This window comes from Pseudorca crassidens, chromosome 4 (genome assembly GCF_039906515.1).
Source record: "Pseudorca crassidens isolate mPseCra1 chromosome 4, mPseCra1.hap1, whole genome shotgun sequence".
Taxonomy (NCBI): domain Eukaryota; kingdom Metazoa; phylum Chordata; class Mammalia; order Artiodactyla; family Delphinidae; genus Pseudorca; species Pseudorca crassidens.
In genome coordinates, this window is record NC_090299.1 from 106,679,604 (window position 1) to 106,703,381 (window position 23,778).

At 35.8% G+C, this 23,778-nt stretch overlaps 1 protein-coding gene and 1 long non-coding RNA gene across 2 annotated transcripts; both read left to right on the forward strand.

Annotated features, from left to right (window-relative positions):
* Window positions 1-1,033: 1,033 nt before the first annotated feature.
* LOC137223200 (uncharacterized) lies at window positions 1,034-2,665 on the forward strand. Its single transcript, XR_010942752.1, has 3 exons — window positions 1,034-1,134; window positions 1,680-1,799; window positions 2,380-2,665. It is a non-coding gene; the product is annotated as an uncharacterized lncRNA (long non-coding RNA).
* Window positions 2,666-7,907: 5,242 nt separating this feature from the next.
* CXCL8 (C-X-C motif chemokine ligand 8) lies at window positions 7,908-11,143 on the forward strand. The gene is made up of 4 exons (XM_067734711.1): window positions 7,908-8,066; window positions 9,015-9,150; window positions 9,438-9,521; window positions 9,965-11,143. The coding sequence occupies exons 1-4, from the start codon at window positions 8,003-8,005 to the stop codon at window positions 9,984-9,986; spliced, it is 306 nt and encodes a 101-aa protein (XP_067590812.1). The 5' UTR covers window positions 7,908-8,002; the 3' UTR covers window positions 9,987-11,143.
* The last annotated feature ends 12,635 nt before the right edge of the window (window positions 11,144-23,778 follow it).

Below are 23,778 nucleotides of genomic sequence, written 5' to 3' on the forward strand. Positions count from 1 at the left end.
CCATCTCCACCTTCTCTTTTGAGAACGTCAAGAATTTTTTCCTGAAGCCTCTGTCCTGGACGTATGCAGGGACCACAAGCAGCAGGCAGAAAATATCATTTCTCTTTCAGTTGACTTAAAGACAGTAAACTCAGAATGCACTCATTCTTCTCAAGTGTCCTACTTCCAATATACCCTTTATTGATTTTACTCCTTAAGAGTTTTTAACAGAGGTCAGTGAATTTCTGAAACTCGATGCACAACTTTGTACATTTAGGCTTAGGTGGATTTAGGGGTAAGGAGAGGGCACAGAACTTTCATTATATTTTCAAAGGATTAAGTGGTTAAAATGAAAAAGGTTAAGAACCACTGCGGGTTATTAGGGACTGATTATGTGGTAGGAACAATGCACAGGAAAAGTTGGTCACTTTCTCCATTGGATGGCAATAACTGTTGTACGTATGATTAAAGAAAAGTTAGTCTTATTTTTATTCACAAGGGAAGTGAATCTGTTTAGTCTTAGCACGTTTAAGGTTAATTAGACTAACTCTGTGGGTCACCATTCAAGTTCACTCGCTGGCCTCTGGAGAGACTGTCTGTGTGGTCTTCTGGGCTTTCCGTGGTCTGTGAAACACAGCTGATGGGAAGAAGGAGGCAGCAGAGACCTCCTCCATCAGTGGATGCTAGTCACCGATAGTCCCAACACACTGCTCTCCACCCCTCTCCCTGCCTGCTATGTTGTACCTCTTACCCCAGCCTGGGAGCAGCCTAGAAAGCTGCTTGGTTTGGTTTATTCACCAAACGAGGAAATTGCTGCCTGACTGAACTGGTTACTATTTTATCTATCCATCACTAAATGAGAGCTGTAGTTTCCATAGTTTCCATAAAACTGTAGTTTCCATACTGGATCCTTCTGGGTTCATGAAAATAAAACAATTGTCCCTGAGGGAGAACAAAAATAGACAAAGACAAACATTTTTACTTCCTTTTGCTGATAATGCTTTTGGTGGGAAAACTTCTGAGAACTGGGGAAGTTTTACTTTCATTTGAGAAATGTTTATCGAGCACCTGTTTGTCGCAGACACCGGGCTAGAAGCTGGCACACGGTGTAAAGAGGGCAGACATGGTCTCTGACCTTGAGGAATTTCCAGTCAGGTAAGACTTACATCAACAACTGCACAGATGGGTTGAGCTCATTTTAACAGAATCTGACATGGACTTTTTTTTCATTGGAGTATAATTCCTTTACAATGGTGTGTTAGTTTCTGCTGTATAAAAAAGTGAATCAGCTATATGTATACATATATCCCCATAGCCCCTCCCTCTTGCGTCTCCCTCCCACCCTCCCTATCCCACCCCTCTAGGTGGTCACAAAGCACTGAGCTGATCTCCCTGTGCTATGCAGCTGCTTCCCACTAGCTATCTATTTTACATTTGGTAGTGTATATATGTCCATGCCACTCTCTCACTTCGTCCCAGCTTACCTTTCCCCCTCCCCGTGTCCTCAAGTCCATTCTCTACATCTGCGTCTTTATTCCTGTCCTGCCCCTAGGTTCTTCAGAACACTTTTTTTTTTTTTTAGGTTCCATATATATGCATTAGCGTACGGTATTTTTCTCTTTCTGACTTACTTCACTCTGTAGGACAGACTCTACGTCCATCCACCTCACTACAAATAACTCAATTTTGTTTCTTTTTAGGCTGAGTAATATTCCATTGTATATATGTGCCACATCTTCTTTATCCATTCATCTGTCGATGGACACTTAGGTTGCTTCCATGTCCTGGCTATTGTAAATAGAGCTGCAATGAACATTGTGGTAAATGACTCTTTTTGAATTATGGTTTTCTCAGGGTATATTCCCAGTAGTGGGATTGCTGGGTCGTATGGTAATTCTATTTTTAGTTTTTTAAGGAACCTCTTTACTGTTCTCCATAGTGGCTGTATCAATTTACATTCCCACCAACAGTGCAAGAGAGTTCCCTTTTCTCCACACCCTCTCCAGCATTTGTTCTTTGTAGAGTTTTTGATGATGGCCATTCTGACTGGTGTGAGGTGATACCTCACTGTAGTTTTGATTTGCATTTCTCTAATGATTAATGATGTTGAGCATTCTTTCATGTGTTTGTTGGCAATCTGTATATCTTCTTTGGAGAAATGTCTATTTAGGTCTTCTGCCCATTTTTGGATTGGGTTGTTTGTTTTTTTGATATTGAGCTGCATGAGCTGCTTGTCTATTTTGGAGATTAATCCTTTGTCAATTGCTTCATTTGCAAATATTTTCTCCCATTCTGAGGGTTGTCTTTTCGTCTTGTTTATGGTTTCCTTTGCTGTGCAGAAGCTTTGAAGTTTCATTAGGTCCCATTTGCTTATTTTTGTTTTTATTTCTATTTCTCTAGGAGGTGGGTCAGAAAGGATCTTGCTGTGATTTACTGGCATGAACTTTGGATTCCAATCAGATTGTGTCTTAAATACTTCAATAATCCCTAAGGCCAAACTGGGGAAAAGAACTAATTAAGGTGAAGCTCACATTTTGAAACAAAAACTTCAAAACAATCAAAGTTTTATGAAAGGAGAATGGTGAAACTACAACATAAGATCTGTTTTTCCACTTTCTTCAAATTGCTAAGAGTTTCATCTCAACTCAGCTTTTAAGAATATCACTTGTCTATAAGAAAAGATCAAAGTAATAAACTTTTAAGAAAAGAGGAAGAATAACTTTATAAAATTGTACAACCTTGATTCACCATTTTTAAAACCTTTTTCTTACTTCCTGTCCCTTGACTCAACTGCTTGTGTGGGTCTTGGTTACCTCAAGACAAAATTAAATGCACGCATAAGTCCAGTCATTTCTAATATAGCAACTTCTCTTTTTGCCATGTGATTTCATTTCCTATGATCTTTACTTCACATGAAAGAATCCTAGTGGCAAATAACATATAATTGTTATTTTGAAGATATATATTTTATTATAAACACTGGAGTAAACAATCTCTAAAACTTTTTTTCCAAAAATATAACAAAGAAATGACTACAAGTAAACAGTTACACTTAATTATTATTTTTTTCATATTGAAGACAGACTGATCTTAGATCTCCCAAGTCCATAATAAATGTCTGTTTCCACAACAAGCCTCTTCCTCCAATCCCATCCTTTAAACTCCATCTCAAAATCTTCATTGATTTGGGAGATAGAATTGGAAACAATACTCAATCCCCTGTGTATATCAACAGTGTTTTTTTAAACACATAAACATGAAATAAATTTTTAGGCATAAAAAGAAAGCTCTATAATTAGAAGAAAAAAAACAGCTTTAAGAGATGTGTTGTGTCAATACATCTTTACTTATTGATTGGTAAATTAAAAAATATATATATATATAATTCTCCCACTCCAGGCAAGGTGAAGTGTAACTTAAGAGACATATTAGAGGGAAAAAACTGACATTTATTGAATACTTCGTATGTGCCAGGCACCACTCTTGACATTTTCCATGTATTTCTTCACTTAACTCTCACTGTGATCCTGTGGAATCAGAGTTATCTTCATTATACAGATGAGGAAACTGAGACAATGAGGTTAAAATAACTTCCCATGGTTGTTTGGTTAATAAGTGGTGGAGGGGTAGGTTTGAAGGCAGGGTTGACCGAGTCCAACAGCCATGCATACCCTTAAATTTAAGTTACTCTGACTTGACATTGCTCAAAACCAAAGCATTTAGCTGTTTCTGTTCTCTAACTTGTCAAGACTTTGAAAAATGTCTTTTCTTTAAAAGGTAGAACACTTTTAGCAGTATGGACCAACTTTTCTTAGTATTTTTATGAATCGTTAACTGGAGACATTTGAATTTGGAGATGGAACTGAAATGTTCTGTAGCCCTGGAGGAGATTAAATTATCATATTAACGAAGTACAGAGAAATGTTTTTTATCTGTAAAAGGCAAGAACGTGTTTTAAATCTTTCAACTAACTCTTAGTTTTATTGACTAAAATTTCAGGGGGTAGGTATTTTATGTTTATGATCTTAGTATTAACAATATTGTAGGTCAAATTCAGTGATATGTGTTTAGCATTTGTCTATGGTTCTCTTAACCTCAAGGATTGTTGAGCTGAGACTAATTTCCTCAAAGGGAGAAAAAATTCCAGGTGCAAGTTGAGACTTTGCTACTGGTTTTGGGAAAGGTGGCTTAAATTTTAGCAGTAGCAGATGCAATGCCAGCATAGCGTTGACTTGCTCTAGGTCTCTTGGTTAATCAGCAGGGGAAAGATTCAAACCCAAGTTCATCTCACTTCAAAGTCCATGTTTTCCCCACCACATTCTGCTTTATTATGTGAATACAACTTTGTTTACATTTACAAAAAGTTCCTAATTCTACAATACCTATTTGAAGTGGGAGTGGGGTGGAGAGGTGGGGATGGGACATAAATTGTTTAACGCACTAGAAAGACATTCGGTTTTCTTGTGAGGAGTTTCATGGAAGAAGAAGAGTTACTTGGCAAGGTGGAAAAAGTAAATACCTGTCTTTGTTTTGACTCTTTCTTCAGTTCTTCCTTTTCTTGGATGATGGACTTGGTCCCATGACTATAGTGAAGATCTCTGGATGCTCTTTGTTAAGTGCTGGTTGGAACTTAAATAAACAGATTACTGGTCAATAGTCCCATTCATTCCTACAGGGTGACAAAATATCACTTGTATTTATGTGCAGCTTTGCTCTTCATTTAAACTTTTCACTCCAATCTGCTCTATTTTGAAGCAGCATTTCCTAAAACAGGCTAATTAGCCATTTGTTTGTTTTTTACTTAACCCAATTTAGTCCTTTTACTTACTATGCAATGACTCATAGGGTTACCTTTACAGAAGTGGGACAAAGCCAGAATTACTGCCCCCTCTAGTCTCTTTGTCTTTGTCCAACCTTACCTCTGATGAAGAGAGTCTAAGGACAAATTGCATCAAGGTTACACTAGGAGAGATCAACAACATTTGCAAAGATGTCCTTTTGCTTTATAAATGAATGCTCCATTCTGAAAAAATTGTGAGCATCTAGGTTAAATGGAACTCATTAGCTCAACCTCTAAGGATGATGTCAGGATGCAGAGAAGAGGAAGGGAAGAAATAAGGAGATGGGATAGGGAAAAAAGGTGCTTAGGTAAGTTGCAAAATTACTAAGGCAACCTTGAGTTAAAAGTAGAGGAATGTTTGCAATTCCTCAGAACTCTGAGTGTCTTAGTGGTACCACTAGTATAATTGGGTCCTAGTGATGATGCCCTGAACCAGTCATCTCAGGGTCTTTCCATATGAAAATATGTCTTTGCTGAACAAACCAGCATTACTAGAGCAAAGAGACTGAGAATTTTCTTAAAGACTCAGGTCTTGCTTACATATCTGGTCCCTACTTTTATCTCTTCACTCCACTCATATTTTCCATACAATGCTCAACAATTTCAGGAACCCAGTTGGGCCATATTCTCTTACATCTTACCACCTTGTACTTGCTTTCCCCCACACTAGCAAAGCAGTACCGCCTTCTCTCCTCTCCACTGGTCTTAGTCCTACTCATCACCAAGACTAAGGCACTACGTCACAGTCTTAAACTTGTTTCTTCAGACAACCCCATTCATCAAAACTGCATCAGAGGTCCCATTTGTTTGCTCCCTAAGCTTCCTATAATTATACATATTATAATACTCATCCACTGTATTGTACTTACTTGTGTAACTAATTGTCCATATTCTACATTAGACTGCAAACTCCTCGAAGTCAGAGACTATATCTGATTTAAAGAGTATTCACATCTCCTACTCCAAGACCTGGCATTAGCAGATAATCAACATATATTAAATAAATAAGTGAACAATCAAGTTCCTAAAATAGATTTTAAAAGAGTAAGAACTGCATTGTACATAATAAACATTTACTTTGCTACAGAAGTTGACGTAAGAGTCTATTGTAAGCTCCCTTCCCTTTCCAAGGAAGTCCAGACTCATCTCTGAGGACCCACGAGGGACAGAGAAAGAAACTTCATTGAGTCATACAAAGGTGGTTTTGTGTTCCAGTGTCCTGAAGAAAAGTCTTTTAATCTCGCCTTTGTAAATGTGCTTTTAGACCAGGACTAAAGCTCTCAGCTCCATCACTACTTAGACATATGAACTTGGAGACGTTATTGAGTTTCCTCATCTGTAAAATGAGGGCATTATTACTTATCCCATTGTTGTGAGGATTAAAAAACACACACACAGTCCCTGATATCAAGTAAATTGAAGTTATATTTAAGAAGTTAGTTGGGGTCACTATACAAATCTTTCAGCAAAGAACGTTCTCTCCCCAAACCACAAGTGTTCACATTCTGAAACATCATTACTCTTGGCCTAATTTTCAATAATGTTTTTGTCAAGAATTTAACTTAAATCCTATATCAGTATTTAAACTAGGTGCTTTCTCAAGCATTCTAGAATTCCATAGATTTTAAGACTCTGTACTCCAGATTTTCTATCCAAAATGGTAACGAACCCTAATGCAACCAGAGTTTGATCTGGAGCTTTAAATTCTAGCAAATCATAATTTACACTGATGTTGTTTCTATTTTATTATATTATTGCATTACATGCTGAAATCTGGCTCAACTTCGTATTTCAGAAACCAATCTTTTATCAAGAATCCTCTAAGGCAAATGAGATTTTTAAGAAATAATTTTTGGTGGAATATCTTTGCAGTTTGGAAGTCAACCATCTGACAAAAATGAGAAATACAAGCCATGGCTCTTGGGGTAGATAGAAATTCACCAGCTTAAAAGTTAAGCCAGGAAGTTTATGTATATGAACTTTATGAGACAGGTGGATGTTATTAAAACCATTTTATAGATATGGAAACTGGAATTCAGAAAGCTTAAAAGCCACACAAAAATTAGTGGTTGAACAAGGGTTTAAACCCAGATGCTCTTTCCACCAAGTATATACTGCTTACTTTTCCATTACACACCACCTCATCCCACTCCAACCAAGTAAGCCCAGGGAACCACATCCTGGAACATAAACAATTCTTCCTTTTACCACTTGAGTGTCTTTGAACAGCATCTCTATCTAGAACATGCTGTTTCCCTTCACCCTCCTTTATTAGAGTCCTCTGCACTTCAATACCCTGCTCAAAATGCTTATGGAAGATTCTGCCCTTGTGTCCTTGTTGGAATAAATATCTTGATACCACTCGTCTGTTCTGTAACATAGCCTGGTCCTTATATTGCTTTCTTATTCTGACAGACCAAACTCTTTAAAAACAAGTACTTAGTCTTATCCATCTATAGATTCCCACATTACTCAGAAGTTACTTGATAATATTTACGATACTGAACTGAAAGCTATCCCCTTTCACTCTGTCAAGCATGCATTAGAAAACCAAATCTTTTGAAAAGTTGTGACATGCTCCCTGAAAGCGGTAATGGTTCCTGGAAACTTTCCAAAGTGCTTAGAAATGGACTTCTCGTAAAAGTGGTTGACTAGATTACCTTCTCTATCATTACAGCATATATAAGTTACCTAAAGAAATGACTGTGTCATAAAAGAACAATAACAAATGACCTTACTCTGACTACTGCAAGATAGGACTATGATAAAGTTATTTATAAATAAAAAGAACTACCACTGACAATAATGTATCAAACTGAGAAGTTTGAATATTTAAAAAAATATTTTAAAACATTTTAAAAGAAACATGTTTTCAAAAAAATCAATAAAATTATTTGAAAGATCAAATAAAATTTCAATCACGCTGAAAACTTAGTAAGAAACAAATCATTAGGGGAGTCAGATGACTCAGGTCTGCTCTCAAAGGGCGGGCAGATGGTTGCATATTGCGGAATTTCCTCTGACATGATGCAAGCATGAGGGTGCACTTGTTCCCTACTCTTACTATAATATAAAAAGCCACGGGAGCTCCCCATCTGACACAGGTCCTCTGGGACAGCAGAGCTCACAACCGTCTAGGACAAGAGCCAGGAAGAAACCAGAAAGACAGCGCCTTGTGTAAGCATGACTTCCAAGCTGGCTATTGCTCTCTTGGCAGCCTTCCTGCTTTCTGCAACTCTGTGTAAAGGTAAGCACATCCTTGAAGTTTGCTGTGTCTAAATGTGATCCTCAGATAGAAAGATTATCCTTAATGCCTCGGTAACAGACATCCTTTTATTCAGCAAGAGAAAACCATCTTTGCAGTCATTTAATGTTAAATTGAAGTCTTTAATTTTTTAGGTTATATAAATATAATATTTAGAAAATTGTAAAGTTTGATTTATATAGAGTTCTATTCCTATCATTCATACTCTGTAGTATACATATATTTAACATAAATCTGTAATTTAGAGTATGTTTTATTGGAGGCCACATATACCCATTTTATCTTTTAATACTGAGTAAAAACTCTGGTAATTTTACTCGATGTACTATTTAATTGACGAGCTTCAAACAACCATCAATTGCTCTTTGGCTTAAAGACAGATTATAAACCTTATTGGGATCCCTCTTATGAAATAAATACAGTTTAGAATGTTTATGGTATATATAAACATTTTATATGATATATATGTGTATATATATATATATATACTTTTAAACATCAAAGATTTTGCTAAAATATAGGACAATCTCTGTGCAACTCACATATATTTCTATTAGTTCTTCCTGAAGGCAATTTTCCTGTTGTTGGATCTTGCCTACCATGAATAACATTGTGGTATCACAGAAGATTATGCAATGTCGAGTAGGAGAAAAAGTACCATGAGGATGTCAACATTGCCCAAAGACAACTCCAAGTGTTTATGTCATTCCATGTTGTCAGGAACGACTGTTTTTCAAACAAAGAGAAAAACTGAGGTCAGGGGCTAGGAGAATATCCAGCCATCAATTTCACGAATAAGTTTGCTAAAGATGTGTTGTTTCCCAAACACACAGTCACCAAATGATCACACTGGAATTAGCAAGGGCGAAGCTAGCTGAGCTATGCCTGTTAATGAAATCAATTCTTAATTGCTTTTTTCTTTTTTCACAGCTGCAGTTCTATCAAGAATGGCCTCAGAACTTCGATGCCAATGCATAAATATACACTCCACACCTTTCCACCCCAAATTTATCAGAGAATTGCGAGTGATTGAGAGTGGACCACACTGTGAAAATTCAGAAATCATGTAAGTAATTTCAAAAGTGATTAGATACTTTACTTTAGTAAACCTAGAATTGAGGAAGGTGGAAGAATCCAGCAAAGTTCTAGGTACTAGGAATACATAGTAAGCAAAACAGAAAGGGAAAATTCTTTGTTTCCATGGCATTTAAATATTGTACCCTCCATGACTCATAGCTAAAAATTAGTTTGGACTTACATTTTATGCCTGTACTTAAGGAACCATGACTTGAATGCCAAAGGGATGTTGGAAACCCATTAAATACTATTTTAATCATATCTCTCTTATTTCAGTGTTAAGCTTGTCAATGGAAAAGAGGTCTGCTTAAACCCCAAGGAAAAGTGGGTGCAGAAGGTTGTGCAGATATTTTTGAAGAGGTAAGTTGTTTTTTTTTTAAAATTTAGATTCTTCATTTATCCTGGGACGTACAGTTCAGAAGTCAACCTATAAATTTCCTGCTGCTGCTGAAAATTTTCTTTTAAGTATCTGCCTCTTTGATTTAAAAAAAAATAGCAGCAATAGTGAGTTTGTTGTACTCATGACTGGGAGATCATATATCTCAGCTTGTCCAGGGAAGTGTGGGTATATGCCTGTGTCCTGTGTCATTAGTATGACTCTCTCTCAATCTCAGAAGTGTTCTGGTTTACATAACTTATCTGATCTCTCTATTTATAGCTGAAAGTATAGAGTAGTTCTAACACATAAATATCTAAGACTCTCTTAATTTCTATATTAAATATATTTTCAAGAACCATACATTCCTTCTTATTTAGAACATTGCTAATTTTAAAACTTTTTATTTTATTTTATTTCTTTTCAGAGCTGAGAAGAAAGATCCATGAAAACAACAACAACAACCAAAAATCCATTTGTCCTTGGTTTCCAAGAATTCCTCAGTAAAGATACCAAAGAAACTTCAAACAAATCTACTTCAATGCCTCATGTACTGTGTAGGTCTGGTGTAGGGTTGCCAGATAAAATACAGGATGCCCAGTTATATTTGAATATTAAGTAAAACAATGAAGATTTTTTTCAATGTCCCACATACATTGTTCCATGTAGGACACACTTATATTTTAGAAATTATTCATTGTGTACGGTAAATTCAAATTTAGCTGGAAATCCTGTTAGTCGTTTTTGTTTTTTGTTAAATCTTGCAACCCTAGTCTGCTGGCCAGGATTCACGAGTCCTTGTTCAACTGAGCCTCAGTTTCTTCTTCACTCCCAAACTGGAGGAAAACATCTCAGCCACTAACCTACCTCACAGAGATGTGAGGGCATGTGGAAGTACTTTAAATTTTATTCAGTTATGTAAATTAGTTTGAAGTGTAACTTATTCACCTATTTATTATTTATATATTTATTTAAGCCTCAAATATAATAATGTTTGTGCATGAATTTGGAGAAATGGAAAAGAAACGTTGTTGATAAGTATAATGATGGTAGTGAATTTATATTTATTTTTTATACTAAGTGATGTATTACAGAACTACTTTGATCAAGGCTGTTATATTATGATCACAGTGGCCAGATTTAGCGAATTAATAGAAAATAAACAAAAAACACATCCAGTTGATTTTTCTTTCAGATAAACAATAAATAATTTTTTAGCATAAATACATCATTATTTATCTGAAATTTTAATTGTGTTGGCAACCCTACTTTTAATATGCCTGGTCTGGTCTTGTCACTGCAAGCCTTATTATGCAGTGCTGTGTTAAATCACCTGAATCCTGAGTTATGACTATCTTTCTCAAAACAGCAAAAATTCACCAGGGAATATGAATAAAGTAATTTTTTGTTATTTCTTATTTATTTATTCTGAACAATTAGATTCTTATAATTTTATTTAAATTATTGTGTATTTTAACATCAACTTTATTTTTTACTTTAAGATGGTTTTATGTGTTCCCAAAGAGACTCTTTCTACTGTTTTTGATAGTATGAAAATATGAATGTATCTATAAGACATTTAAAATAAAATTAATTGTCAAAGTCATCAGGGGTTTGTCTGTTTTCCTTTGGTAAAGATTTATTGTATTATTCATTTATATTAAAAATCATACTTTGATTTAGAAAACATAAGTGCTTTCCCTTAGTATTTTATATATCATGTGGAAAATTACCAACCTTTATTTGTAGAAAAGCATAACTCCTTTCCAGAGATGGATTACAATCAGTAGTTTCTTCCATAGAATCATGAAAATATTCTCAACCCCCTACTGTATACCATTTTGCTAATAAGGGTGACTTCAGATTTTCAACAGATAGCCTAGGTGTCTGTACAGCTTAACACATCTGGGCACTCAGTGAAAGCGGGAAGAAGGTACACATTATAAGGCACTTCTCAGCTAATTGAGGAAAACTGTACATCTGAGACAAAGAAATTTTAAATATGATTAAAGACAGAGCATATTTGAAAACAAATCAAACAAAACTCTTAAAAGTAAAAACATAGTCTAACAAAAAACTCGGTGGCTGAGTTTTCTAACAGATTTGACACAGCTGAAAAGAAAACTGGAGATTAGAAAATAAACCCAAAGAACTTTATCTGAAATTTAAATCAGAGAGATAAAGAGTCAGTAAATTGGAAAGAAAAATAGAAAGAAAGACATAGAGGATGTCCAACTGGATTTTTACAAGCAGATCCCAGCTCATTTACTATTGCTGTTGGGTATTTTAAGTCCATGGTTTTCTTTTAGAGCTCCACAATTTGGGGTGAGGAAGAGAGTGCGCTCTTATTTTCTCATTTGTTCGTTCACATTGCAACCTACTTTTCCTATGCCATTTATCTCCTTACAATCGCTCTGGGTACCTGCAACTGCCGTTTTCTCTCTGAGTCAACTTTATCAGTGGTGTAGAGCAAAGCCCGTTCTCTTCTAATTCCCAGTGCACGTGAACACAAAGGTGTGCAGCATAATAGAATTAATAAAAGATTTGAGAGTTATGTACAAACAGGAACCAACTGAAAATTCAACGCCTGTAGTTTCTGTTCCTAGAAACATTGCTTCCCTCTAGAGTTAATTTCTCCCTGCTTATAGATCTTCTCTGGTCCTGCTGTGGGGCCTCTTCTTCGTCAGAGTTCTGCCTAAATTTCATTTCCATATTCTTTTCCATATTCTTTTTTCATATTCAGGTTCTCTTGTCCTACCCACTTTTGTAATCATCTTGTGGATCTCATACACAGTGAATAAAAAAGATAACAAACAAACAATTTTTTAAAAAATGATGATGGGAGAGATACAGGCCTTTTCAGAAGCAGATAGCAAGGAGTTATCTAATCTAGGTAGCCTAGGCTTCCCTGAGAAAATATAAACTAGAGTCTGAAGGATGAGTACGAGTTAGCCACACAAAGGGAAGAAGGACGTGTGGGGAAGAGTGGTCTAGAAGGCAAGGGAGAAGTAATTTGTGTGATTTGAGAAGTGAAAGAATATTAGTGTGACAGGAGTTTGGCTTGAAACAGAACAAGTACTAACAGATGAAGCTATGCTAAATGGACTGTGGAAAGCTCTAAAGGGCTTAGATTTGGAATTGAAAAGTTCTACTGGATTCCGATTACCTTCATTTTAAATGGTGAGCATTATAAGCTATTCTTCTTCCTGGGTTTCCTTGCATAAAGCAATGGGGAGCCATACAAAGCAACCCAAAAGTCTGATCTTGGGGGAATTTTAATGTCATTTGGGGGTTGAATCATCAGAAAACTCCCAACCTTATACAAAACCTCTTAAGGTGTTAAGTGCACATCCTTAATATGACCAATGTCCAACCCTGAAGGCAAAGTAAAGACATCTGCACCAATTTGGTGAATCTTAATAATGATACTTTAAAAAATCTACCTCTTAATTCCATTTTTGTCACTTTTAAAATATGCCAGACGCTTTTCCTCACTCTCATCTATATTAGCACTGTCTATAAGACAACAAAGCATTCCACTGAAAAGACAATTAAGTGGATCAAATTGAAGATTAGGCATCATGTAAACAAGCCAAAAAGGAAAAATGAAAAAGAGTAAAAGAGAGACGATGTGAGAACAAGAGTGAGAGAGAAGGAAGAGCCAGTAAATTTGCGGAATTGACAATTTTGTTTTATTTTGCTTCAATGATATTAGTAAAATATGTATATAGACACGAGTTTTATTTGTATAGACACAGACTTAAACACAAAATTGAGCGTGCAATTTATTACCCTATACATTTAATCCATTTGTGTGGATTACAAAATACAAACCAAATTTTTCCAAGTAGAAACATGAATATAAATATAGAGGTACACACAATAAAAAAGTATGGAGAGACAATAAAATGTTCACGTTAAAATTGAATTAAGTGTAAAATACTATAACACATACATTGTACATACAACATACAAATCAAGTAATTTTTATAATTGCCCTTTTTTTGCTAGATAAGCATCAGAAAATAGATTCATAGGTTGAAGTTACCTAAGCAAAATCTTTTATTCTCAAGATTTTAGTAAATAAGTATCAATAGATAATTATTTTTACTGTAATAGATCTATTTTGCCATTTTCTTCTTCAGAAGAAAAACTATTTTGATTTTTGCTTGTGGTAGTAATATAGCTAAAAAAAAAATTGCTTAAGATTGTATTAACTCTGCAATAACAAAAGAAAGCTTAGATAACGATTTCTCCATTACCCACTTAAAAAGATAGTCAGAGAACAATTGCCTCAAGTGTGGTAACATCTGCTGAGTTTGCAAGGATCACAGACAACAAACAGGGAATTTTTCCATGTAACAGAGTAAATAGCAGGCTTATTACTTCCCACAAGATTTACAGATGGGACAATCAGAAATTCTCCAAAAGATTACTTAAGGGTCAAGGAACCTAACGCTTAATGAATAGAGAAAGAGGGCTTTCTATGCTCTTTGCATTCTCATAGATAAAAATCAATTTGGATAAATATCATTGTTACAAGACTTTTAAACATTATTTGGTTAAATGACAGATGGACTTACAATCATAGCATGCTGAAAAAGTAAGATGGGGAAACATTCATAGATATTTCCACTCAAAGTTTGCTTCAGACTTTATCTAGAGGAATATTCTAATAGCTTTGTAAAAGATCATGGTGCTGGGGCTGAAGATAAGCTTTTAATGTATCTAGTGATTCTATTTCATAGGGCATGGTTTAGCTCATGTTTTAATCATGTTTTGATGTGATCGTTTCCACTGTCTGCATCCTAAATTAATCTTCTGCCATTCTTCCCATGCTTTTCAAAATGCCTTCACATTTATATTTTCAGTGTTCCTCTGAATAAAACGTTTATGGGAAAGCATTCTAAATGTAGATACCTCTGCCTAGATTTACTTCTTTATGCTTCCACAGGTATTCACCATGACCCTTTACAGGAAGCCCATGTAGAGACATGTTTTATTAAAGTGACTTGTTTCTTCTCAGGTCTCAGAGGTCTCCTCAGGTCTAAGAGGTCTCTTATAAACTTATAAGACAAAGTTTATAAGAGCAAAAACCTCAGACAGTTTTCCAAATAGAGAGTCTTGTATTTTCTTCTGCCTAAAGTAAGTTGATTGGCTAAAAGCTATCAAAGAGAGGATGCTCCCCTAGGTAGGCTAAGTAGAGAGGACAGTTCTACTTCTTTTGCGTTTTCTGGGAAACCTTGTTATTTGCAGCATGTGCATGAGATTTGTATCTCTATGGCCTTATGTTGGCATGTCCACCCTAGTGAAACAAGATCTGCATCGTTTCCCTCATGATTTCTTTCTCTCCCTCTTCTGACACAGTTTGCTCACCTGGATGTTGGCTCAGGATCATGGCTGTGTAATAACTTTTAAATACTCAGATATCAGAGAGCAGAGGAGGGCAAGAACAATGAAGGCAATCACAAATAGCAAATATTGTTAAAAGTTTAATTTAAAAAATGTCTTATGGATCAATTAAGCTAAGCTTAGCTAATTAGGTATCTTTTCTTTTAATTGATAGATTGTTCTATTCTCCCTGAAGGGTTGATCCAGATACAATATATATGTATTCATTATTGCACAGACTCCACTTGGATAGCCAGTATATAGTTGACAGTAATTTAATCAACAAACTATGCTGGTCAACTGGGCCTTTAAAACTTGAGCTATTTAATTTTTTATTTGAGCCATAGTGAGGGATAAACTACAGCTCACAAACTGTAACATGTAAATTCACAGCCGAGGTAAAAGTCCTCTTTCTCACTGTTGTGGCCTCTCCCGTTGTGGAACACAGACTCCGGACGTGCAGACTCAGCGGCCATGGCTCACGGGCCCAGCCGCTCCGCGGCATGTGAGATCTTCCTGGACCGGGGCACGAACCTGTGTCCCCTGCATCGGCAGGCGGACTCTCAACCACTGCGCCACCAGGGAAGCCCCCCAGTCTCCTTTGGGTCCTCTGTCAGAGCAGATTTTTTTCTTAAATATTTATTTATTTATTTGGCTGCATTGGGTCTTAGTTGCGATACACGGGATCTTCGTTGCCGCGTTAGTTGTGACATGCGGGATCTTTAGTTGCGGCATGTGGGATCTAGTTCCCTGTCCAGGGATCAAACTTGGGCCCCCTGCATTGGGAGTGTGGAGTCTTAGCCACTGGACCGCCAGGGAAGTCCCAGAGCAGATGTTAACTGATTTTGTTCTTAGATGTAAGATGAAGACTTCTGAGAAAGCTGAGCTTTGAGAAATGTGATCTGTGTGACTGCACTACTTGAGTTGAAGAAATTAGTGTTCAGGGAACTGGATCATAAAATGATTTTCTATTAGAAAAGATTTACTCTGAGGTGGAAGTTAAATATTCTATACAGTTATTACATTTTTGTTTTCTAAAACACATGACATTTAGTGAAGAAAAGTAAATGCACCTAAATACAATTATGGAAAACAAACCAGAAATGTTATTATGAGTGTGAGCTCTATTTTAAACTCTACGTGATCCTGTTTTTCAGCATAACGTCTTTTCTTGTCTATAGCAGTGTTCTGATGAGGAAAAGTAGGAAAGAATCTGACTTAGAAACAGTAGCCGGTTTAGTGTAAGCTTAGTTAGAGATAGGAAACAAATTTGTTAAAACTAACATCATGACAAAAAAAGTAGTCATCAGTAGGCTTAAAGTTTTATATATCAAAACTAAAAAGATTTTTCCTTTTGCTTGAAGACATTTCTAGCTACAGGTAAGAGAGACTGAAAGAAGCCTGCTCAAGTTGCCGCAATTTTAAGAAAAATTAACCACAAGCTTAAGATTACAAATTGAAAGTCCTTTCCATTTGGGAATCTTTTATCACTGGAACTTTTAGACTAAAGAAAAATAAAGTGTGGCTGATTTTTTTCTCTCCTGCTTTTAACTAAGACCACATTTGAATATATATGTTTTTATTCCTTTGGTGATAGTGAATTACAACTATTCAAAATCAGGTTACAAGTATGAAATTTTAATTAGTGAAAAATTTTGGATTTTGTACAAATATTTAAAGTGGTAACATTTTCTAAATTTCTTATATTTCCTTATGTAACATCATTATCCAAACTGATACTTGAAAGTATATAAATCTAAGCACAGGTTTGTAACTAAATTATTTGTTTGTAAATAACTAAAAATCTTTTGAATTTGGTTTCTCTGAATCTCAGACAATGTTGCTAATTACGTGATCCTATAAAATTATTCCATTTGAATTTTATAGGTAGATTTAATTTTTTTTTTCTCTGACACATTCTAGTACTGATGTTGACTGTATTGTACTTTGTTGTTAACTTAGATTTTCTGTTCTCCTAATTGAATTTTTTGTCAGTTTGGACTAATACAATCCCAAAGTAACAGTAATACATGTATTCTTATAAACATTTTTGGAGACATAAAAGTTTCAGCCCCTTAAAAGCCAGGAATAAAAGAGAATTAAAGTAATTAAGTAATTTTAATGTGCGTGAGTCATTTTGGGTCACAGGTAATACTTAAGCAGAATATAGAAAAAATTTTTTAAAATCAATTTTCATTTGTCTATATTTGCTCTCTTATCACTTAGAATAAACCTAACGAAATGTTAAATATCCTCCAAGGGGTACATCTTTCTAGATAATTCATGTTGTGTTAAAGATCACAGCAACATATACCCAGTAAATTTAAGTCCAAATACATGGGCCCCCAAACTTAAAGAAAATAAACATATATAACCTCCTCACTTGTGTGCTATCTGTATATTTTTGTCTAATTATAAGCGGTCTTGGTTCATCATAGCGATAGTAAAATAATATATTATGGGTATTCACTTTTTAGACTATTATTTTAAAATAACTTCAGATTTATGGAAGAGTTGCAAAGATTGTACAGTGTTCCCATTTACCCTTCAGTCAGCTTCCTCTAATGGTAACATTTTTTGTAACCATGGTACATTTATCAAAACTAAGAAATTAACATTAGCACAATACTATGAACTAAACTATACTATATTTTTCCACTGTTGCCCTTCTTCTGTTCCACGGTCCAACCCAATACCATACTTTATTTAGTTGTCATGTCTCTGTAGGCTCTTCAATCTGTGATTGTTTCTCAGTTTTTGATGACCTAGACACTTCTGATGGGTATCGGTCAGGTATTTTGTAGGGGGTCTCTCAGTTTGGGTTTGTTTGATGTTTTCTCATAAATAGACTGAGGTTACAAACTTTAGGGAAAACTGTCACAGAAGTGCCCTGCTTATTGCACAATATTGGGGCACATGATATCAACATTATTTATTTCTGAGGATGTTAACCTTGATCATCTGGTTAAGGTGGTATCAGCCAGGTTGCTCCACTGAAAAGTGATTATTTTCCTTTGCATACCCTATTTGTTAGAACAGAGTCCTGGGTTCATCTCATATTTAAGGGGATGGAAATTAAAACCTACCGCCTGGGGGCAAGAGTATAAAATATTTTGTGGTCATATGTTCAAGCCGGCACAGTAATTAAATATTTGAGGGAAATACTTTGAGGTTATGGGAATTTACTTTTTTTTTTTGCGGTACGCGGGCCTCCCACTGTTGTGGCCTCTCCCGTTGCGGAGCACAGGCTCCAGACGCGCAGGCTCAGCGGCCATGGGTCACGGGGCCCAGAGGCTCCGCGGCATGTGGGATCTTCCCGGACCGGGGGAAGAACCCATGTCCCCTGCATTGGCAGGTGGACTCTCAACCACTGCGCCACCAGGGAAGTCCATGGGCATTTACTTTTGATATCCTTATTAAATATAATTTATATTAAAACTACTGTTTTAAAAGTTCTAAATAATATTGTATTTTATAGAATAATGATCATAGCTAACATAGAGTGCTTACTCTGTGCCAGGAGCTGCGCTAAGTGTTCCTCTTTATTATAACTCTGTGAAGTACGTACTATTATTTTCTACATTTAACAGATGAAAATACTGAGGCAAAGAGAAGTTATATGATGTGCCCATTGTCATATGGCTAGGAAGCTACGGAGCTGGGATTCAAAGCTAGGAAATGTCAGTCTGGCCCAGAACCTGCCTTGTTCTCTGAATCATGATGCTCTATGAGATAAATAGATAGGTAGAGATATATAGAGATCAAGATATATTACAATAGGTAAGCAAATGTGTATAATATTGAGGATTAAGTCTTGAGAATCAAGACAGAAGCGGAATAAGTTGTAAAACTTTTCTAAGACTCAGTGAAGTAAATCGGCACATCTAAATGGTCCCAATAAAAGTCTCAATCTTCTGCAATTGCTATCTGGAATATATTACAAATGCTATATATCAATAAGATAAAGGCAAACAATCCAATAGAAAAATGAACAAGAATAGGAATAGGCAATGCACAAGAAACTAAACAGATAATCATTTTCATTACTTATCAAGGAAAAACAAATTTAAACTACAATGAGATAGCATTTCATATCTATCAGGTGGTCCACAATTTGTAAATCTGGAAACACTGACTTCTGGTGAGGACGTAGGGACATGGGAACTCGGACATGGCTGGAGAAAGTATAAATGCATGGAACCACCCTGAAAAGCACTTTGGCAATACTTGGGTGAAGTTGAAGATATCCATTATCATTTCTGTCTTCCCTAGGGAAATTCTCAACCATGTACATAAGAAATGATGTATGAGAATGCTTATGAAACACTGTTCGTAATAGCAAAATGTGGAAACAACTACTGTCCCTCAATAGTTAAATTGATAAACAATGCCATGACACAGAGTTAAAATGTAACAACTCCATCTGCTTGCATTAACTCAGGGAAGTCTTTAAAAACACACTTTTGAATTAAAAAAATTGTAGTTCAGTACAATGCCATTCATGTAAATGTTAAGGTCCCAAATAATGGTATTGTATCTATCATTTGGAAACATGCATTTCAGTAAAGTTTCTGTAGATGAAAATTTAATGTGTAGTCAATCTAAGAAAGAAACGGAAGATTTTATTCAAGCCAACCTGAGGATTTTCATCCAGGAGACAGTCTTTCAGAAAACTCTGAGGACTGTTCTGAAGAGGTAAGAGGGGTGGCCAGTATGTATTGATTTTGATGAAGGTATACATGCAAACAAGCACACGACTTGGTAGAAGGTTGCTGCTGTTTTAGTGCGGTTTGTGAGGAACAGATATCTTAGTTAATGGTTTTAGTGTTTCTCTAAGTATGGGAAGATGCAAGAAATTGGTTTCATAAAATTTTCTCCTGAAAATATCTAACTATTTGAGGGCCAGTTCTGCCAGTTTTCCTAGAACATAAAGTGCCCCATACTGATCTTCACCATGAATCCCTTTCAGGGTTACTGTAGGTCAGCCACCACGGTGGCCAGTGACTTGATTCTTGTAGAACTCGATGGTGGGCAACATTCTTTATTTTACAATCCCCTCCCTTTTGATCTTAATTTCAACCAAGGTTTGGGAGGCATTTTGTGACCAATTTGCCCCACGGTGCTAGGAATGCTCATTCCTGGGTCGGGCGAGGATTTCATTGATAGGCCACTCGACGTGTTATTACTGGACGAAGACTTTTTTTTTTTTTTTGCGGTACACGGGCCTCTCACTGCTGTGGCCTCTCCCGTTGCGGAGCCCAGGCTCCGGACGCGCAGGCTCAGCGGCCATGGCTCATGGGCCCAGCCGCTCCGCGGCATGTGGGATCTTCCCGGACCAGGGCACGAACCCGCGTCCCCTGCATCGGCAGGCGGACTCTCAACCCCTGCGCCACCAGGGAAGGGAAGCCCTGGACGAAGACTTTTTAACCGTAACCAAAAGCCTCTGGACTGCCTGTCTTACCGGTCTGATGTGGTCCAGGAAATGGTTCCCTCTTGTTTCTTCTTCCCATATCTAGAGTTTCACTATTATAATCATTGATGTTTTAGCATATATATTTGATCAATCATTTCAAGTCACCTAATCATCATTAATTTTATCTGAGGCTTAGTCACACATTTGGTAATGCAAGAAACAATAATCTTAAAAAACAGGCACGATACTAATAATATAGCTAGTAACATTAATAAGGTCATAAGTAAGTATTTAAGCTACGAACTTCCATTATGTGCGACCCAGTATCTCCCCAGGCCGTCTGACCAGCCTGTTCACCAATCGCTATCTTTAAAGGAAACGATAAATTGACTGTTCACCAAAGTTCACCAAAGATATCTGCATATAAAGGGCAAGTGGTGGGTCATTGTGACCCCTGGCAGTATTGAGAAAGAAATCTTATCTTCTAAGGAGTTACACAGCTGGCACCAGAAGAAGAAAAATTGATCTTTATGACTGAGCAGGTGTTTCTGTCATTGGGGCGGTCTTGTTAATGCACACTGCAGATACACAAATCACACTAGAGGAGAGGGAGGAAGCCAAAACGGGCAGAGAAAAAGTTTATGTTAAGTTTTTCTTGTCCTGCCTTAAAATATGAATTTTATTTCATCAGTTCAGAACAATAATGAGAATGCCACTATCATAGGAATTTGGCAGTGAAGGGGGAAAAGGATTGGCCAGTGGGGCTTTAGTATATATATATCATTTTTTACATTAAAAAAGACCTGAAGCAAATATAATGAAATGCTAATACTGCTTAATTTCAGAAGTGGGTAAATAGGTAATTGTTATATGTACATATATTTTACTTTCATGCTTAAAGGGTTTTATAATTGAATGTGAAAAGGCTGAATCGTTGTGGAATTTTTTTTCTTAATGGGGAAATAGAAGGGAATTTAAACATTTCCTTCATCAAAAATCCCTTTGAGCTTTTAATTGCCAGACTTCCTTCTTCCTTGTTATGAGGTTTAGTAACCTCAAACCATATTTACTTCTGTGGTTTCACTCTGAAAAAGATTTGATTCATTTAGAAAAAGTCTTTTGTGAACCTAGATTCTAAGCTAGAGGTTCTCAGGGGAAATTATTTTCTATGGCAGAGCTAAAGAGAAAAGCCAAAACATTTTGATGTTGACACAACTTCTGGTGAAATGCCATAAAGGTCACCAAGTCTGTGATCCTTCATGGGATCCACAATGTGGGCCTAGAAACTAGCCCTGCCCCAACCATCACTTGGAGCAGAATGGAAACATTCTGAGGACATGCATGATGCTTTCCTGGGATTCATTCTTCTTTAATACACTGCTTTTACTTGTTTCCAGATTTTTCAAAATTGTTTTCAAACTTTTACTTTGAGTGGCTGTCTCACCGTTTACATGACAAAGGAAGTCAGCCAGCTGAGATTGCTGATGGTACAGTGCAGGCTAGCTTATTTTTTTCGGCTTATGTGATAAAGTTATATTTTATAAAATGGGTATTTTCTTAAAGGTATAAGGGTGTCCAAGTGTGCACTTTGAGGTGGGAAACAAAGTCTTTTTCTCCATCTATGAAATCCTATATTCCATACAATGTCTCATGACTTTAATGAGATTGAATAAAGGCACATCTGTACTTATCATGAGAGTTTTATTAAACAAACATAAGAAGTCTGATTTTGCAGATATAAAAAATGACATCTAACCTGTATTATTTGAAGTACTTGTAATCCAAAGAAAAACTTCTTGAAAAATATTTTTCAGTTTGATATATTTTTGCATAAAGTCTCTAGAAATTGGATGTAGTTGATTTTGTTAACTACTATAGTAAATCATTGAAAAATAAAAGATTAGAAATAGAGCAGTGCTTGACAATTTGTTTTAAATCACTAGAGAAACATTAAAAGCATACTACTTTTGCTTTTTGGATATACTTAATTTTAAGTAATACATGTTGAGCCAAAACAAATAAAACTTTTGCTTCTGAATAGTATTTTAAATTTAAGGGGGAAAAATCATAAATGATGACATGTTTTCATTTTTCTATGTTTTGTATTTATAAAATTTTATTTTAATAATGATACACAGTCAAGAAGTACTTTAGAAAAATTAGTCTTTCTTTTCTTTTTTTTGCTTCCTGCTTGTATATCATGTCATTTATCTTTAAAACATGACAAGTTCAAGAACCCTTAAAAATTATTTTATTCAGATTATGGTTTTCAGAAGAGAGGGCTCTGTATTAGTCATCTTTGAAATTTTCATAGCATTTGTTAAGCCTCCCTTGTTGAAATGAAAATTTCAAATAGACTTGATATCATCCGGGCCTCAGAAACAGCAAATGATGAAGCAAAGTGGTGGAAATTGCCCCACAGTTTACGGATGACTGAATGAATGAATCAACTAAAGATACTCCGTGCAAGAGTCTGTCTGTAAATCTGCTGAGATTCCAATCAGAGCAACAGATGGTCTGAACAACATTTATGGCTCCAAAAGAGTGTTGGCTTCTTCCCCATACTTAAGACCTGTAATTTTGAGGTGAAGATGACACAATTTCCCGTTTGGGACAAATCCTGGGAGTTGCCATACTGATGTTCCATTTGAATAAGGATATGAAAAAGCAGAAAATCCAGATTATCTTACACACTGTAAAAAGCATCCTTTTAAACTATAGTTTTTGATGAGTTTTACCAAAGATATTGACCTATCTAGGCACTAATGATCTTGAGCACCTTTTCACGTACTTATTGGCCAATTACATATTTTCTTCTATGAAGTACGTGTTCAAAAATTGTCCCTATTTATTACTAAATGGTTTGTCTTATTATAGAGCTGTGTGAGTTGTTATACATTTCAATTATAAATTTTATCAGATACATGCATCACAAATGTTTTTTCCCTTTTTGTGACTTGACTTTTCATTTTCTTGGAAGTGTTTGAAAAGCAGAAGATTCAAATTTTGATGGGGTCAAAGTGACCAATTTTTTCAAAAGTACTTATTAGTACTTTTACAATCTTGTCTAAAAACCCTTTGCCTACCCCAAGGTCTGAAAATTTTTTCTTCTGTGTTTTCTTCTAGAAATTTGATCATTTTAGTTTTTATGTTTACGTATATGATACATTTTATGTTAATTTTTGTGTCTGGTGTAAAGCAAAGACCAAGATTTGTTTTATTCCATGTGTATATTCAATTGTTCCAGCACCATTTATTGAAAAGACTGTATTTTCCCCATGGAATTACCTTGACACCTTTGTAGAAGATCAGATTTGGTCTGGCAAAGCATGTAAGAGGCCACAGCATAAAATTTGTTTCATTTGAAGTACCTGCATCTGTTTAAAATATATGAGTCCAAAAATTTAAACATCAGGCCAAAGCATTTTGAAAGCTTT